The sequence below is a fragment of the Herpailurus yagouaroundi genome, unplaced genomic scaffold (assembly GCF_014898765.1).
Source record: "Herpailurus yagouaroundi ecotype Mexico unplaced genomic scaffold, PumYag 28, whole genome shotgun sequence".
Lineage (NCBI taxonomy): Eukaryota > Metazoa > Chordata > Mammalia > Carnivora > Felidae > Herpailurus > Herpailurus yagouaroundi.
In genome coordinates this window covers 67,157,925-67,177,322 of record NW_024412376.1, presented here as the reverse complement: position 1 = coordinate 67,177,322, position 19,398 = coordinate 67,157,925, and the positions used below count along the sequence as shown (strand labels likewise).

General features: G+C 39.8%; 1 protein-coding gene across 3 annotated transcripts in view; it reads left to right on the top strand.

Annotated features, from left to right (window-relative positions):
• Nucleotides 1-19,398, top strand: part of SYNPO2 (synaptopodin 2) — a 204,536-nt gene that overhangs the window by 133,938 nt on the left and 51,200 nt on the right. For 2 of the 3 annotated variants that reach the window (XM_040474990.1, XM_040474984.1), the window contains exons 2-4: nt 6,355-6,506; nt 9,932-10,743; nt 13,193-15,375. In XM_040474990.1, the coding sequence (XP_040330924.1) occupies nt 6,355-6,506; nt 9,932-10,743; nt 13,193-15,375 (3,147 nt within the window). The remainder of the gene's footprint in view (nt 1-6,354; nt 6,507-9,931; nt 10,744-13,192; nt 15,376-19,398) is intronic. The other variant, XM_040474991.1, reaches the window with a different exon arrangement.

Genomic DNA, 19,398 nt, shown 5'->3' with positions numbered 1-19,398 from the left:
CAGTAGGTTCCAGGATGTTGTTTGCTTCCCACAAGAAAGATTTTCCTTGGGTTATTATTGCTTTTATTTCTTGTATTCTGGTCCTTGTTTTCTTTTGCCTTGTCATCCTGAAACTATATTGCTATTTGCTATTGATTTCCAGAAATATTGTACCACTGTAAACATGAGTTCCCAACAACTTGTGAACTCATCTTTGGTACTAGGAAACTCACCATCAAAGACTGAGTTTGGAGTTCGGAATCTTGAGAGCAAGCCCTGTAAAAGTAAGATTATTTCCTTACTTCTAAAACTTAATTAACCACCATCATTGCTCTTTCTGTGGCTCCCAGTGACCATTCTGACCATTTCTCTGGTCAGTTGAAGAATACAGATCCACCTAGGGCTTCAGTGTGAGAGCCAGCTGGGGTGAGGGAATGCTTATTAAGTCTTATCTCAGAGATAAGGGAAAGTTTTTTAAAGCCCTGGGAAACTGAGGAAAGGCTGGAGCTTCAGAAAGAGCTGTTAGATCATAGACTACTTTCCAATTGCCATCAAAAAGTTTTAATTTCTAATACTTTCCTTATCTGAGATCATCTCTCTCATCCACTTCTGATTATCTCAAGGTCCCTAAGACTTCATGTTATGGATTGAGAATAGCCCACATAGGAGAGTTTAGATTTAGGCTAATTTCCTCTTACCTTTTCATAAAATTTAATAGATGTAGTAGTGGAATCTAAGGAAGAGATTGTCTTGGTTCCTACCACGTACTCTGACATCTTCCAAGAGGACTTGTCAATGAGTTATACATGAAAATCAGCCCAGGAGATAAGATTTAGTTTCACTGACAACAAGCTGACACAACTGACATGCCATGTACACAAGAAAAAATGGTTTAACCACAAGATTCTTTGAGAATTCAAATCTGATACCCGTTTTCTAGTCAGTTCTGGAAGACTTGGAAATGAAGGTGAAGACAGAGAACAGAAAAAGAAGCTTTTTGCATTTTTCCAGGGAATTATTTCTTCCTAAAACCAAATTAGCATACCTGAAACTCTTCTCAGATTTATTCTGTGAAATGAAAATAACACTATTGAATTTCCCAGAGAAGCTCTAACTTTCCATTTTCACTTGGTGGTAATAAAATAAGTCTTGCCTGGGATGGATCAAGAAGCAGTAAGCAAAGAATACAGTATTTGGTAAATATTTACATTACCAACATCTCTTAGTTCTGTGGTCTGATTAAATTGAAAGGCACTTATAGGGACTACAGTATTTTAAGGATAGAAACTCCTTATCAGTATGTGTATTAGATGTGGAAAGAGGTCTCTGAGGGAATGTTCTCAAGAAAAAGGCATTACATCACACGCTCATATAGGTATGTTGTGTCAAATCACAGTTTGCAAAAGATAATTATACTCAAGTTTGAATTTTTAACATACTGGGTCAAAATATTGATTATTTTCCAGTCATTAAAGAATACCTTATATATAAATGTTACAATATAAGAAGAAGAAGGAAAACCAAATGAAACAAAACCTGTCTTTCCCAGTTAATGGGCTGACAGGGCAAATCTTTGTTACCTCTGCCTTATCTCTTCCATTTCCTCCATGACTTTCCTTAACTGCCTATACTAATTCTTGTTATACTTCTCCTCCCTCCCTTTACTCCCTTTACTCTGATTCATGGTAGAGAATTCAGACTATTGACTACAGAGGCAACGTGCATAGTGGTTAAAAACACATGCTCTGAAGTCAGATTCCCTGGGTTCAATTTCTGATTCTCACTCTGTGATTTTAGGCAAAGTACCTAATTTTCTGTTTTCTTATCTGTAAAATGAAAGTGAGGGAAGCCTGTTTGAACATACACAAATGGAATTATATTTATACTTCTCACTGAGGTTTTGTAGGGATAAGTGGTTGAGCATGCATAGGGCTTAGCATAGTAAGTGCTCAATGAAAACAAGCCACTAGCATTTAAATAACTGTATTGTTGTTTCAAGCAATAAGTAGGCTTGTTTTCTTCCACCTTTCAGCTATGAAATGTGTACTTACTGAGGAAAAGACAGATACAACCTTTATCTTTAGATTAAGATGAGTTAATGCCAAATATATGCATAAAAACTGAAAATAAATCCAGATGTTTTCAAACATCTGGCAAACTACCAACATTCTATAGCTTTTCTTCGTACTTGGCACGTTCCTTTCAAGTGTGTGTATGTGCTGGAAGCCGAGTCATTTTTATCCATTAGCCCTTTCTTGGGCACCTCTAGGAGTTGTATATGCATCATGGAACTTAATACATATTATTTCTAATCCCTTTTAGCCATCTAAAGAAGTAATATTTATTAGCTCTATTTTACAGTTTAGGAAACTAAAGCTCAAAGTGTAATATAACTTATCTAAGTTCAGTCAGATCGTCATTATTGGAGCTACATGATTGAAATCCGTCTTCCTTCAGAGTTGGTATTCTCTCCCACTTTGACATGTATTTTATGAATCTATGACTAATGGCCTTAGAAGAAGACTGGTTGATAAATTCACTGAGATTCAGCATCATCAATGCTAATGATCTGTATATCCAAATTTATCACTGACAGCATATTTCATTTTCACAAATAGGACTATTTTCAGGAGTTAGAATTTTTACTCACATACATAATAATACTCAACTATATACATTTTAACAGTATATAATTATACACAATGTAAGGTAAGGATCTTTTGTACACTAATAAGTGTTTATCCATCATATGAACAGAACCTATGAACAGAACCATTTTGGTAAAGTTGCTGACTGCAAAGGATATGTCTGGGCATAATAGACACTGTCACACAATCTTTGTTTTGCTAGTCCATTTAAAAATGGAGAAAGAGTAGTCCTACAGAGGAACCTTTGTGGCAAGGGAAGTATCATCATACTTAACATGGTCCTTGAGGAAAAAATTTCTTGCTGTTCAGACAAATGTGAAAGGTCAGTGAAACACAATCACAGCAGTTGATTATGAATGTTGACCTCAGAATGCATGCTCTGAAGGAATGCTAACTACTCCTACCATAATGCTTTTGCTTATTTGGATACCATTAAAAGCTCCACTTGACAGGCATAATGATGAACTGTACTTTTCCTGTCAAGCAACACATGTTTGGATGATAGACAGCTCTCTTAACTTGGGGATTTATTTATCTTCCAAGGACAATTTTTCAACTTGCTCTGCAAACCCATAGAATTGCTTAAAACTCACACAACTTATTACTGACAAAGGGAAACCCGCCTGTCCTCACACATAAGATTGGGCCTTGAAGGGTACAATGATACATCTGTTTTATTTTTTTTTTAATTTTTATTATTTTTTTTTCAACGTTTATTTATTTTTGGGACAGAGAGAGACAGAGCATGAACGGGGGAGGGGCAGAGAGAGAGGAAGACACAGAATCGGAAACAGGCTCCAGGAAACAGGCTCCAGGCTCTGAGCCATCAGCCCAGAGCCTGACGCGGGGCTCGAACTCACAGACCGCAAGATCGTGACCTGGCTGAAGTCGGACGCTTAACAGACTGCGCCACCCAGGCGCCCCAGATGCATCTGTTTTATAAATATAAAACCTCTTTGGTCCTCCATAAGCTGAATTTTCTGTGTTCTAGTACTTCTGACTCAATTGACTGAATGGGTTTATACTTCAAAAAATGCCTTGTTATCCACCTAATCTTATTTTATAACAAAATAAATAAATAAATTTAAATAATTGAAATGTGAACTAATAACTCTAACCGTAACTTAAGTGTTCATTATTGGGTATTGTTTTATCCCTGACTTATAAACAACTCTCTTGTGATTCTTTATTTTAATTATTTCATGCAAGACAAAACAAAACAAATATATTTGGCAGTTAAATAGATATTTTTCAAAACTGGGTGCATATTCTTTTTCTCATTTCTTTTGTTGCTTCCTTATAGCCTTGGAAATATTGAATTCATTTAATTTTTTGCAATAAACTAGTGTGTTCTTCCAAAAAATAAGAATGAGATAGATTTGTTAGAAAAGGGAAAGCCACTTTAGATTATAATTTATAATGATCAGTGGATAGATCATCCCAGAACAAAACTAACTGAATCAGTTCAAACTTCAATAGTGTCATAGTTTTGGAACTTAAAGGTATTCTTTTACTTTCAAGAGTACCACTTAGAATTTAAATGGACCAGGAGAGGGGCACCTGGGTGGCTAAGTTAGTTAAGCATCTGATTTCAGCTCAGGTCATGATCTTGTAGCCCATGAGTTTGGTCCCCATGAGTATCATCTCACGGTCCATGATTTTGGTCTGTGCTGACAGCTCAGAGCCTGGAGTCTGCTTCAGATTCTGTGTCTCCCTCTCTCTCTCTCTGCCCCTCCCCCACTCTCATTTTCTCTCTCTCTCTCTCTCTCTCTCTCTTTCTCTTTCTCTCTCAAAAGTACTAAGCATTAAACATTTTTTTTTTTAAATAAATGGACCAGGAGATATAAACTTAAGCCTATGTTAGTCAACATATTGATTATCATTAAAACCTTAGCAAGAATCAGTGGGCAACTGTTGTAGGTAAGTTGATATATGTTTCATGCCTAAAATGAACCTGGCTATGAAAATATTCTTCAAGAAGCATTGCTTACCAGACTGAGCTGTCTGGGCTTAGAATCTTGATTTTAATAAAAAGGGATCATCTTGGTAGAAAACATCTACAGTAGTATCTGAAAGTGTTCTTAAGTTTGAAATTGTATGACATGCTACATGGTTCATTGAAAACTATTAAACTCACATTATAAAACGAAACCTAAACACATTAGTATCACTTAGGGTCCCAGCAGGAAATAGCTGGCATGCTCAAAGGAGTAATTAAAAATAATATAATGCAGGGACTAAAGGCAGGTTTAAGTGAACCAACAGATGATACTGAAGCACTGGGAGATAAAAAGCAGAAGCTACTATTACCTTTAGGCCTGAAGATACAAGAAGATGGAATGTGTTATTGCAACATAAGAGTTAAGGCATCGTAGAGGAGCTATGACTCTCTAGATGGAGGAACAGAGCCATTGCCAAACTGTGACCCAGCAGGTTCAGCAGGGAGAACATCTACCTGACCTCTCATTCCTCTGCTCTTTGATGTCTTAACTGGGGCTTCCTGTTGACCAAATCCAACCAGGGGCACACAGAGGAGCTCAGCCTGTGCTGTCTCTAGAGGCCAGTGCCCGGAGGGTGGAGAGTGGAGAGGGTGGAGAATGAACCTGGAAAGGCAAAGGGAGAATAATCAGCATAACATTTTACCATTATCATAATTCTACAGGATATAAACCTCCAATTATTCCTCACTAAGGAGCTGGTGGGAGCTCTCAGTCATTATTCTTGTCCTCTGAATTTCTCCTTTCCAGGTTCTGAAAGTTCTCTTTTAGGTTTTTTTTCAATTTTTGTTCCATGTCATTCTGTGCAAGAACATGATGCAATCTTTATAGCAGGGATGTTTTTATTATTTGCAATATAATCTTTTTTTTCTTTCCTCTTTGCTAAACTTTGCTTAGTATCAAGACTTGCATAGTTGATTTCAATAAAGGATTTTTCTCTTTGACATTATTTTTAATATCCTGGCTGCCTAAGTTCCCCATTATGCTGGGATGGCTTTCATTAGTTCATTTAGCTGTACAGTGCTCTCCTTAAACTGTCCTGCCCTGTATCTCCTTCTTAAAGTCAGTGCTCCATCCACGTCAGCAATGGGAAAGGTTTTAAAATTTTCTTTTAGGGGCGCCTGGGTGGCGCAGTCGGTTAAGCGTCTGACTTCAACCAGGTCACGATCTCGAGGTCCGTGAGTTCGAGCCCCGCGTCGGGCTCTGGGCTGATGGCTCAGAGCCTGGAGCCTGTTTCCGATTCTGTGTCTCCCTCTCTCTCTGCCCCTCGCCCGTTCATGCTCTGTCTCTCTCTGTCCCAAAAATAAATAAACGTTGAAAAAAAAATTAAAAAAAAATTTTTTTAATGTGAGAAGTCACTTTCTGACTAGCGTCAGACTTCACAATGTGACATAATTATTTTTAATGTAAACTCAATTCTTTTAATACGTCTGCCCTCACTTTTCTCTGTTCTTTTTTTTATTCCAGTTCCTTTGTCATAGATTTACTTCCCTTTTCCATTTATTTACAATGCTATGAATTAAATGTTGACTTGATGGTACATAGTGCATTGTGTGTGTGAGAGGGGTAAGAAGTGTGTAAAGTGGTCTTATAGGTCGAAAGGTGGATTAAAAACCAGAATTAATGTTATAGTTTGCAGATCTATTTACCTCCCCCGAACAAAAGTTTCTCAGAGAGGGTGGCAGTGTTTTTACACGTTATGTGATTCTAACTATTGCTTTCCTTTTCAGATCCGAAGCCAGAGCAAAGCCTCTGGGTCTGGACTCTGTGAGGGGGATGAAGTGGTTTCTATCAATGGCAACCCTTGTGCAGACCTTACCTACCCCCAGGTCATCAAGCTCATGGAGAGCATAACAGACTCTCTCCAAATGCTCGTCAAAAGGTACAAAAGAGTTGTTGTTATATATGTTTTCTCTTGAAGTTAGATAGGACTGACTACAGCTTTTACTACCTATATAATTTGTCATTTATGGGGAAATTGGGATTGCTCTGTAGAAAGTCAGTTTAGTTAAACAGAAGAACCACCATGTTTGAAAAATGGCAATTCTAATCAACTTAATTTTCTGGTTAATTGAGAATTAACTTGAAAATCTTTGTTTTATGAACTTTGTTGAAAATCTTAGGTATTTTAGACTAGCTGTTTAGAAAGCTCAGTATGTTGAACGTAATTTAATACTTCTGGGTCAAGATTTTGTGGTGGGTCAGGATCACTAAATTATAATTCCAGATTCACAGATGAATTAAAAATGTTTAACTTAACTATAGAGAACAAACTGATGGACACCATCAGACGGGACGGGGGTGGGAGGTTGAAGGAGAAAGGGGACAGGGATTAGGGAGTGCACTTGTCATGATGAACACTGGATAATGTGTGGAAGTGTTGAATTACTATATTGTACACCTGAAATTGATAATAACACTGTATGTTCATTATACTGGAATTAAAATTTTAAAAATAGCAGCAATAAATTCCATTAAAAAGTGTTTAAGTGTTAAATCGTTACATTGTACAATAATTTTTTATAGAAAGAGAATGCCTAGGAGAAGGAAAAGAACAACAAAAACCCTAAAAGCAGCTAGATTTCTGCTTGTCAGGACCTCCAGTAAAAGCATTTGGGTATGGATAAAAGCAGATGGTTAGAATAAAGGTTTTGGGACTATTAATGGAAATCACCTGTTACTCTGGTCTCTCCAAATATCACCCTTCCCACCTAACGGCCTAAAAATGCACTAGTAAACTTTAAACACTAAAAAAAAAAGAGAGACTACAACAAGGGCAATCACAAAAAAAGAAAAAAAAAAACTACAGCATGAGCTTTTTGCAGTGTGCAAATCACAGTACTGTGTGCAAATTCAGACTGACTTTGCAAGTGAGGTTCTGACCATTACATTGTAATGAATCCGGAGAGGAAAGTTCTGACTTCTTGGAGAGAGCCTTCAGGAAGAAGATGTCAGAGGACATCTCACATAGAATTTAAAGCTCTCCAGGTTTTGTCTTAACTCTGCAGAAACACTACATGCAGCATTACCCCTCTGATAATCATTCACTATTGATTCCATTTCTATATACACATGAACTCAGCAAGGCCATAATCTTGTGAAAATAAAAGAAATATAGCATTATTCTTGGAATCTCCCATCTAAATATTTAGCCATCAAGCCCAATGTTCAAGCCCAATATTTAGGATCCTACTTAATTATAAAGCTACCATTTGCTTTTATAAGGAAACTAATGGGAAGCTTGCCAAGTGCAGACACTGTTAGCCATACTCATGCATAAATCTGTGAGGTATCAAAGACGTCCATCTTTGTAAAAGTTTAATCATATCCCAAATAGGGGGAAAACCTTTATCTAATTTATTCCCTTTTTAGTGTCCTTACTCTGTCAATGAGGCCAATTTCTTTGGAACATATTTGTGGTCTGGGACATTCCCTGCTAGTTCTTGTTTTGATTACAGTGGCTATCACTGGGAAAATCCTTGGTGATTTAGAGCCGAGCCTCTGGTACGTATTTGCTTTCAGAAATAAAGGAACTAGTTCTCTGCTACTTTTAATAATTGGAAATATGATTATTATTATTTTCTCTTAAGAATTTTGACTTTTACAAAATAAATCATTGATGAGATTCGAATGGAATCTCAAATTAAAATCAGCCCAAAGGCAATCATCACCATCATTGTCACCACCACCACCACAACCATTCTGGATAGCTGAACATTGTACCTGTGTAGGCTGAATGGAAATGAAATCTCTAACCTCTGTTGCTTTTATGATCTTTACTCTTGTACATCCATTTTACTTCTGCTACCAGTAAATATTAACATTTATCTAAACCATTGGCCTGTATTACAGTCTATAAGCCTGGAATAAATTCAAATGACTCTCTTCTCAGCTTCCTAATCGATCGCTAACATAATTCAAAGTGATTTAATCTACTTCCATCTGAGGCCTTCCTAAATTAAAACTCTCTGACCTTGTGGTACCATCAAATTTAGTTGCATGGAGTGTATTCATCATTTCCTATATAAGAAAGATCTAATTTGCTATCACCATGTTTTTAAAATGCTGTATTATAATTTTTTTTTAATTACTGGGAAACTTTACAGATTACTTCCTTAGAGAAAACTTCATTTCACTTGATTGTTGGTTTTTCATTGTTTTGTTCAGTTTTGTTTTACTAAGTGCAGTCAAAAGCAAGGTTAGGAGCAATTGTTTTGAACATTAGAAATTCTATCAGATAGATTCTAAGATATATTCCTTTGGGTAGCCCCTTGAGTAGGGGTTCACTCCCTTCAAGTGATGACTTGGCATTAATCAGGGTGCATTTTGAAGGAAGACAAAAGGGGCAGAGATAGACACTGCTGTTTTTTGCTTTTTTTTTTTTTTGAACTTACAAATGTGAGACATGAAGGCATCACCTACAGCTATTCTGTAAATGATGCTTCTCTTCTAAAAGCCGTTAGAATTTTGAGTTTTAGCAAGAAGTCATTTGACTCTTAAACTGGCATTGCTTCTTGCAAACCTAGGTTTGCAAAACCAACTGAGAATGGTTAAGGTCAGAATCAAAGGATTGTGGTGAGCAGCTCTGGACTTCTTAGGTGAGAGATAAAGAACAGTTTGATTTCAGAGATCCTACAAGGAAATGCTCCAAGACACAGGTTCAAACAGGAGAAGGGGAGACATCTCCGATTATAAATACTCCATGACTCAATGATTCATTGCAGCATGGAAAGGATTTCTCTTTACACAAGAGTACTGGGCTGGGGTCCACTTATTACAAAACACATGCTCACTGGAGTTTGAAAAACAGCTTCTATTTCATTCCTTTCAGGAAAGCACAGCCTCTAAAAGGATTACTTGAATTATGTGTATATTAATATTGTTCTGAAGCTGCTGAATATGTTTATGTGACATAGTGTTCAGACCTAAACTTAGTCAGTAAGACATTGAAATGCTTTGTCATATTAGAACAAACATGGTTATTTGAAAACACACATATAGTTACAGATAAAGGACATCCATGAAGCTATAACCTGTGCTTTTAAAAAATAAAAGCTGAATTTAGGATGGATTTAGGTTCCATAATCTTTTGTAAGCATTTTGGCTTTGCTTTAAAGAAAAGTTTATTTGGAAGATCCTTAAGTAATAAGATAAACATGTTGCCAACTTCTGCTTTCAAATATGTTGCAGTTGACATTTAGGAGGAAATATTTTGACGGTATCATGTATCATAAAAGTGTTGGGAAGTTCTTTGGCAGGTGTAACACACTCCAGTTTAACCATCTGGACTGATTTTTCTGTGTGCAGACCATCCAGTGGAGTAAATGAGACTTCCATTTCTGAAACTGAAAACAAAAACCCTGAGCATCCCACCCATGAGCGGTGCGTGGAAAGTACCACTCTGCAGATTCGACCAGCCACAAAGAACCAGCACAGAGAGTTCTATGTTGCCTCGATCAAGAGTGGAGTTCCTCTAACTGAGGACCAAGGGAGTGGTCCTGGTTTTTCTGAGAACATAAAAGAAGAAACAGGCCTGAGCTACCATGTGGCTCCCTACATGCCCGACTCCCAAAGAGGACGCTTAGCAGAGGAGGTTATCTTAAGGGAGAAGGCAGAAGCTGGGCAGCCAGGCCCTGTGGTTGAGTTACAACTGTCCCTTTCACAAGAGAGACACAAGGGCACAAATGTCCCCGTGGTGGCTCTCCTGGGAGCTGAAAAATCTAAGTCTCCTGACCCAGATCCTTATTTACAACACGACAGGATTGTCCACATAAATTCGGTCCCCACGAATGAGAAAGGGGAGCCTTCTCTGAGGTCCAGCAAGATAATCCAGATCTCCAGTGGCAAAGAGTTAAAAGTGATCCAGGGAAATGAAGCAGGAGACAAGGGGCTACCCCGAGTGGAAGTGATACTCGACTGCTTGGACAGGCAGAAGACGGAAGGGTGCAGGCTTCAGGCAGGAAAGGGGTGTGTGGATTCTCCAGTGGAAGGAGGGCAGTCAGAAGCACCTCCTTCTCTGGTATCCTTTGCAGTCTCATCAGAAGGCACAGAGCAGGGAGAAGATCCACGCTTGGAAAGGGATCACAGCAGACCTCACAAGCACAGAGCGCGTCACGCACGTAAGTCCTTCTCTGGGGCCACTGCTGGGCTATCGGAAGGGGCTTGGGAGCTTAAAGCTTTTTGCTGCTGCTTCCCTTGCATGGATTTTTTTTTTTTTTAAGATTTTTCTCACGTCTCCTTGTGATTTGAAAAAATTATTAATGCACAGAATAACAAATGTGAAACTGTGGAGAATACCAATTTCTGAAATGGAGGCACTAAGTGTGAAGTTAGTAGTAGATTTAAATGCTATTTAATGCAGTTTCTTTTATCCCCAAAGGCACAGGAGCTGCTAAAGAAAATAATATTGTTAAATGTGTCCCTTTGATTTGTCTCAGAATGTTGTAATATTTCAGGTAAAATGTCACAGGGGAGTATTTGAAGTCATTGTGGACTCTGAGTTTAAATGTCAAAAACCGTGGGGTCTGCTTCTGAGAGATGTCTTTAAAATGCAGGCTCCACCACTGATATTAAAAGCAGATCCTCATTTTGAAAAAAATCATTGTGCAGCTTGATGATGCTTGCAGAAGTGAGTTTGATGGACAAGGACATGTGGAGTACTGAGCAGTTACATGAGCCTCTCCGTTTTGTAGGTCTTCATTCGACTGCACAGCATTTCATCTACCTTCTAGACACAGAAGTCATTCTCCAGGGCCATGTGGAGGCATTTAAATGCCCCCAAACACAGAATATATTTAAATTCAAGGCTGTTGACAGTGTTTTGTTTTACCCAGGGGAGTGATCACCAGAAGGAGAATGAGGATAAGAATGGCAGTTAGGTTTTATGATTTTTATTATTTTCTTTTCTCTCCCTCTCTTTTTTAAACAAATTTTGGAATTCCATTTGAGGACGTAAAGGCTGACCGGCAAAGGCACTTGAATGTATGAGTGACACACAATGGTAATGAACTCAGTTATTCAAAGTAGCATACGAAATCTCCTAACCTATCGTTATTCCTTTCAAAGCATATTTTTAGCATAACCATTTGTAGCTTTATTGGCAAGTGCTGTTAATCGTCCTTGTACTTGAAGCATCTGTATGCATCTTCACATTGGTAGCCTATCAGACAAGTGTATTAAGGCAGCATTCACATACTTTACATGTTGACAGTGAAGTTTTAGCAACAACCGTGCAACTGTGACTGTCAATTCAGTAGTAAGTTGTGTAACACTACTCAGAAAGAGGAATTACATTTAGGAATGATCACACTTTCTACTACTTTCTCCAAATAAAATTTGATTGCCAGGGAATATCTGTAACTTTGTCATAAAACTGTTCACTCTGATTCTATTCTATTTTTAAAAAATGAATCACTGAGTCTTATATTTTCCAGTGACAAAAAAAAGCTAATTTTTAATCATAAAATATTCAACAGGTTTTCCTGAAATTTCCATGTAACTATTTTAAAGAATTCAGAACTTACTTGTGAATCATGCTCCTTATCATTATATACATGATGACAATTAACTGATGCTATAAGTTAATTTTCCACCAATTTATTTTTTGTAACCATAATGATAAAATTAAAAATTTGTATATAAATGTTTGTTACTTTAAAACCATCAAACTCTCATTTTAAATGATTTAATTCCCGCATCAGCTTTTCCCCACAGTTAAGGGTCACCAGTCACATAGTTTTTAAATTTCCCCAAGATTTACACTTATTCTTGTTGCCACTAAAGTAGTGTTGGATTTCCAAAATAGCAATAATTTTTCAAACAAATTTATCTAGACAGCTTTTTAGCTTAAATTTCTTAGATGTATTCACAATGATCCAGTGTTCTGAATTATTAGCAATTATTGATTCAATGCCTTCAATTATTATTCATTCTGTTTTTTGAACTTATATTAATCCAGCTTTCATGAATACAAAGACTCTGGGGGAGATGTCAAAGTTAAAAAAAAAAAAAAAGAAGAAGAAGAAGAAGAAGAAGAAAACTTAAATATTTAAATTCATTACATTAAAACACTTAGGTAAATAAAAGTTTCTTGCCTCCCCACGCCTGTTTTAAAAATGCTTGAAACCAGTTTTATACTGACATTTTATTTTTTAAATATGGAAGTACAAGGTATGTCTTAACTTGTTTTACAGAAAATATTATGTCCTTAAATTATTTCCTTTTTAGTTTGGATTACATCCTCTTAACTGACATTTAGTAGCCAGCGTTTATTGTCCAAGTATAAAGATCCATATGCTATGTATATTCTAGTCAGTATACGTAAAGATGTATTTATATGAGCAAGTGAAACAGACCATTGTGTAGTTACATATATCATCGCATGTCATCATAAAAGTATACATTTTGAAATAAATAAGAGAGAAATTAGTTAGATTGTTTGAGAACTCGGTGGCTAATTGTAAGCATGTTTTTTTCATATTCACTTTTCCCCAGGAGAGTTGACTTCTGGGTTGCTCTGAGGGCTTCTTGGAATTCACCAACTCACTATAATTTTTGTACATTCCCTAGGGCTCAGGAGAAGTGAAAGCCTATCAGAAAAGCAGGTGAAAGAAGCAAAATCTAAATGCAAAAGCATTGCCCTCCTTCTAACCGATGCCCCCAACCCCAACTCCAAGGGGGTGTTGATGTTTAAGAAGCGTCGTAGGCGGGCCAAGAAATACACCCTAGTCAGCTACGGCACCGGTGAGCTTGAGCGAGAGGCAGACGAGGAGGAAGAAGGAGACAAAGAAGACAACTGTGAAGTAGCATTTCTGGGCACGAGTGAATCAGAGGTGGATGAAGAGTTATTGTCTGACATTGACGACAGTGCACAAGTTGTGAACTTTGACTGGGATTCTGGACTAGTGGACATCGAGAAGAAACTGAACAGAGGGGACAAGATGGAGATGCTGCCAGACACCACGGGCAAGGGTGCCCTCATGTTTGCCAAGAGGAGGGAGCGAATGGATCAAATCACAGCCCAAAGAGAGGAGGAGAGGATGGGAGGAGTGCCAGGCAGAGAGCCAGATGCTGCCCAGACAGACAGCCTGAGAACCATGGCTTCTTACCAGAGGAAGGAAGAAGAGTCTGTGAAAGTGCAGAGCTCAGTGAGCAGAAGCTACATCGAGGTGAGCCATGGTCTTGGCCATGGGCCCCAACAGAATGGCTTCAGTGGGGTGTCCGAAACGGCAGAGGCCCAGAGGACGGTCCCTATGAACAGAACAGCCAAACCCTTCCCGGGGTCTGTGAGCCAGCCTGCAGCCCCCTTCTCCCCAACCCGGAATATGACGAGTCCCATCGCGGACTTCCCTGCGCCTCCACCTTATTCTGCGGTCACACCTCCACCTGAGGGCTTCCCCAGAGCAGTGTCGAGTCCCCCAGCTGGCCCAGCGCAGCCTCCTCCGTGGCCCCAGCCTGCCCCGTGGTCCCAGCCAGCCTTTTACGATTCATCTGAGCGGATAGCTTCCCGGGATGAAAGGATCGCTGTGCCTGCAAAAAGAACCGGAATATTGCAGGAGGCCAAAAGGAGGAGCACGACAAAACCCATGTTCACTTTTAAAGAGCCCAAGGTGAACCCGAATCCTGAACTCTTGTCACTTCTTCAAAATTCAGAAGGCAAAAAGGGAGCTGGAGCTGGAGGCGACTCCGGACCCGAAGAAGACTACCTCAGTTTAGGAGCAGAGGCTTGTAATTTCATGCAGAGCTCCTCTGCCAAACAAAAGACTCCGCCTCCTGTCGCTCCGAAACCTGCAGTCAAGTCCTCGTCCTCCCAACCAGTAACTCCAGTTTCTCCGGTCTGGTCCCCAGGAATGGCTCCAAGCCAACCTCCTGCTTTCCCCACGTCCAACCCATCGCAGGGCACCGTTGTCTCCTCCATCAAAATAGCCCAGCCTTCCTACGCTCCTGCCCGGCCCGCGAGTGCTCTGACCCTGGCTGGTCCCTTCAAAGGACCACAGGCAGCAGTGGCCAGTCCAAACTACACACCGAAGCCAACGGCTCCCGCACCGACAGTAAACGCCGCTCATGCTGGTGCAGTGGGACCATCCAACGAGCTTCCGGGAATGAGCGGGAAAGGAGCCCAGCTCTTTGCTAAAAGGCAGTCGAGGATGGAGAAGTACGTGGTGGATTCAGACACCGTGCAGGCCCATGCGGCTCGCGCCCAGTCTCCCACTCCCTCTCTACCGGCCGGATGGAAGTACTCCTCCAATGTCCGAGCACCTCCTCCTGTGGCCTACAATCCTATCCACTCCCCCTCCTACCCTCTGGCCGCTGTCAAGTCTCAGTCATCAGCCCCACAGGCCTCCAAGACAAGCAAGAAAAAGGGCAAAAAACCCCTCAATGCTTTGGACGTCATGAAGCACCAACCATACCAGCTAAATGCATCCTTGTTTACTTTCCAACCTCCAGATGCAAAGGATGGCCTCCTCCAAAAGTCATCCATCAAGGTCAATTCGATGCCAGCCATGAAGCAAGCTCTTCCCCCCCGGCCAGTGAATGCTGGCTCGCCCACTAATGCGCAGGCCTCATCTGTGTACTCGGTCCCAGCATATAGCTCTCAGCATCCCTTCTTTGCAGAGGCCACCTCGCCCGTCAGTGCGTCGCCAGTGCCCGTGGGCGTTCCCACCTCTCCAAAGCAAGAATCAGCCTCTACATCTTATTTTGTGGCACCAAGGCCGAAGTTCTCAGCCAAGAAAAGTGGTGTCACAGTTCAGGTGTGGAAACCATCTATTGCGGAAGAGTGATCTTGTAGCCGAAGCTGAGTGTCCACTTTGCTTGAAACAAATTGTTTGCAGTGTTACTTGAGTCCCCGAGAATGCCTAGCAAGTCCTCAACTTACTTAATTTCAGATGTCACTTCCCAATCTGGGTCCAAGGAGCATAATATTTTTAATGAGTCAAAAATCTAACTCAGATTGACTTAAAACATATTTATCTTCTTTGCACACTTAAAAAATATGGGAGCACCCCAAAATAGACATGTGCCATTATATTAAGTAAGCAGGATACTTAGGATTTATGCTTTAGTCACGAGAAAGACAGTGATCAGTGTTATCAAACCTTGCACACAGCCTTTATGTAGTGTAACAGCTGTGCTCCTGTGGTGAAAAGGTTCAGGTGTAGTGAAAATATAACATGTATTGGCTGAGATTTCCTTTTTAAGTAGTGCTTTATCTCTATTACTAGTGTTAAGGGATAAGAAATTTACTGAGGACAGGGATCAGCTCTGGTCTGTCAACCTCAGCCACCTGTTTGATATTGCAGAGAAGGTACTTCTGGGGGTTGTTGAAATGTATATAGTTTAGTAAGAAGAGTAAGAAAGAGGGTGTCAGTAATTACTGAGCACTTATTTTGTATTAGGTTCTTTGCCAGATGTTTTACCTGTATTAACTCGTTTCAGAAGACTTCTTTCTTTAAGGTAAATGAGATAGGGCAAGAGGGATAATTATCCTTAGAGACGGATTTCTATTTTCTCTTCCCAGTTTACTTAAGAAACTGAGTATGTATATATCTCCAATTGCCCATGAAAGTGTAAGTTTGTTTTCCTCAGCTGAGGCAAGTGGTAGGGTACAGTATAAAAGAATAATGTATAAAAGGGTGAACAGGCTGCAGATAAAGGTACACATGACTCTTATTTTTCCCTTGGGAAAGCACATCACTGAGGCATGAAAGGTTACTGACTACAGGGGCTGATTGTGAAGCACGAGGAACCCCCTATGTGTGGAGGCTGTAGGGTGAGAACACACAATGATTAATTTCTGAGTGACCTCACAGATTGTTTTTCCTTGTGTTTGTTTTGCTTTCTGACTACTGCTTCTCCCACTGTTCCTTGCAATTCTATTCTCGCACCTTCACTTTGTTATTTATATTTGATGGACCAGGAGGATTCAGGCAAGGTTACCTTGTAAATTGGATTGGTCACAGACCATGCCGTCATCCAGCTGGCTATGAAGTTAATAATGTTACTGACAGTAAACCTGAAGACCTTTCTCATGTCTATTTTAAGTCCAAGTCTGACCAACCATGGAAAATATTCAACATGAATTAATGTAGAGAACCATAAAGCATTTTTGACAGCTTCAAGGAAAACCATCTACTCAATACAGGAGATCTGTTTAGAGACTTCTTATAACAAACAACTTGCCTGGTTTGAGGGTACATGGTACCAATTTAATCCTCTGAAAATATCTGTATTCCTGTTCTTTTACTGCTGTCACTGTCAATCTGCTATATTTTTCACTATCCTATTAAAATATTACTTTCTTCTTTATCTGTTTAATGTACATGTTTTAAAAAATAATCTTCCCTGATGAGCTATTCTGACCTAAGTCACTTCTCTGCTATGTCTCTTCTATTGTTCCCAAAACATCCGAATTTCTTTTTGTGAGCATATTCATTTCTCTGTACGTTGTAAAACTGCAAGCTGCCCATTGTAAAACTCTAAGAACACACAAAAAAGAATTAAGTCAGCAACAGGGCAATGGGGCTGTTTCTTCTGCTTTTTTTTTCTGGGAAATCTTCCATTGCCTTTGGGGGCAGTTTACCTAGAGGTTTCAACCACAGGATGTAGCTTGGTCTCTCATTTGCCTTTTTGGGAAATCAATTAGAAAGATTAGTACAGGGTAAAGGAAAAAGCAATCTATCCATTATATAACACTATTGTTTAGTATTACTTGTTCCCTGCAAAGGAAGTCTGTTAAATGCTGTGCATTTTGCATTCTTTTCTAATAGAACAACAACAAAAAAGGCTTCTTGAGGTGAAGCAGGAAAGATCGTTTTTATAACTTTGCATTCTTGACATAGCATTTAAAGAATGGCATGAAGTAGAGGAAAGATAATGCAACACAAGGTAGTTAATTTGAGATCACCAGTTCAAATATGGCCTAGGATGGTAATGACCCACAAGTATTCCCAGTTGTCCAGGGGTTTGTGGTATGTAGGAATGAGAAGTGTTTTCAGTCCATTTCCTGTAGGACAGGTGGCAATCTTAGCAGAGCCACTATTTGGAGTTGATGACTAAACACACCACTAGCATGACTGGGAGTGTCATAGGGTTCCCAAAAGGCTTCTCAGAAACATGCCAGGCATGCAGTCAAACATCCACAACTTTGGGAATTGGAAACATAGGTCTCATCTTGAATCAGATGGTCCTACATTATGGAGGAGGGGTGGGAATCCTCCCAGACTGTATCTGCAGAGTGTGACCACACAATGAGATGGGGGCAGTGGGAGGGAAAGGGACCAAGCCAGCTCCCTGGAGTAAGAAGGATTCCCTTTGCCACTTGTCCTCAATCAGAGAGCCTCCTGGGAACTTGCATGCCCAATAAGCTGTATGCGCCACCTTTCAGGTTGCAGTTATGGGAATGATGTCAGTGTGGCAGGTGGGAGGCTTAGAACTCATGACCTCAGCTTCCCTCCCGTTGGGAACGCTTTGTATGATCTGGGTGTTGTTGGCTCTGTTGTGGTAGCAGATGTTTGACCGCTTGGTCGTGAGGTATGAGGAGGCAGGTTTTGTTTAGGTTTTAGCACCTTGCCTTTTCCTCTGTCCTTTGTTAGCTTAACTTCCAAGCAGAGTGCTTGTGAAGTCAAGTTTTCTTCGTCACCATGATAGCAATGATCATTTCCTGAGTGTCTGTGTTATGTTAGGTGCCTTATGTACCTTATCCCAAAGAACCCACTGCGAAGTTTACAGGCACCGGAATATAAAATAAAATGTAGTCACAGTCACTGACTTACTGCAGGACCTTATGCAATTTTTTAGCATGAGTTTCCCCTTAATAATGTCTCAAAGCTCTCTTCCTGACTGTTGTGCGATGAGTCTGCATGGCACTAGGTACTCCAGGAAGAAAGGTGTATGTAAATCTAAATATGGCAGATTCCTGTCTTATAGGGGGTAGACTGAGTCACAGAACTGGTAAGATTGGGGATCTGAGCATTGCCACTTCAGTCTTAAAACATTTCCAATTTTATTTCTCATATTTCAAGAATAAACACATTCTGTTGTGAGAGAGGAAGAATCACACTGTTTTCCACATTTTGACTATTCATTGATAGTAGAAAGCATAAGTTTTTAGGCATATGTGTCATGAGTCACATTTGGATTGTCATTCTGGAGCATGTAAAACTTTGTATTTCAAAATATATCTAGCATGACTGTTGATGATAACATGTATCTCATTTAATCTTCATAAGAACCAATTCATTTAATTATAGGAAAACTGATCCGAGTCACAAACAGTTCTTTCAAGCAAGCTGGGGTCAAAATTCTTTTAGGTAGTGCTGACCCCTTTCAAGAAATGGGCTTCTTCATGGGCAGCTGAGTGTTATCACAAAGCCTAAATTCTAGCCTGGCAGCAAGAGTCACATCTGAGATGTCAAAAACAAATGATCCACATTTAAAGGGTGTGGCCTAGCAAATGTGGGACCATTGTCCTATTTACAGCCACTAGGTTAAAGAACTTTGAAGGTCGTTTGGCTGCTGACAGGCGTATCAAACACTAGGACTCCATGGCACTTTCACAGGGAGGCCTCTTAAGAGCCCAGAAGACACATGGCTGTTACTGTCTGAGTGTGGATTTAATCTTTCAGACAAAAGCCCTTGTTGTGTATCATTTTATCCAGTCATAGAGTTGAGAAGCCACAAGCACCCGTATTCTAAGGGTGAGTTCCTGAAACCCACTGCTGTTTATGAGTCACAGCCGGCCTGGCAGGAAGGGTATTTGAAGTCATGGTTATCAA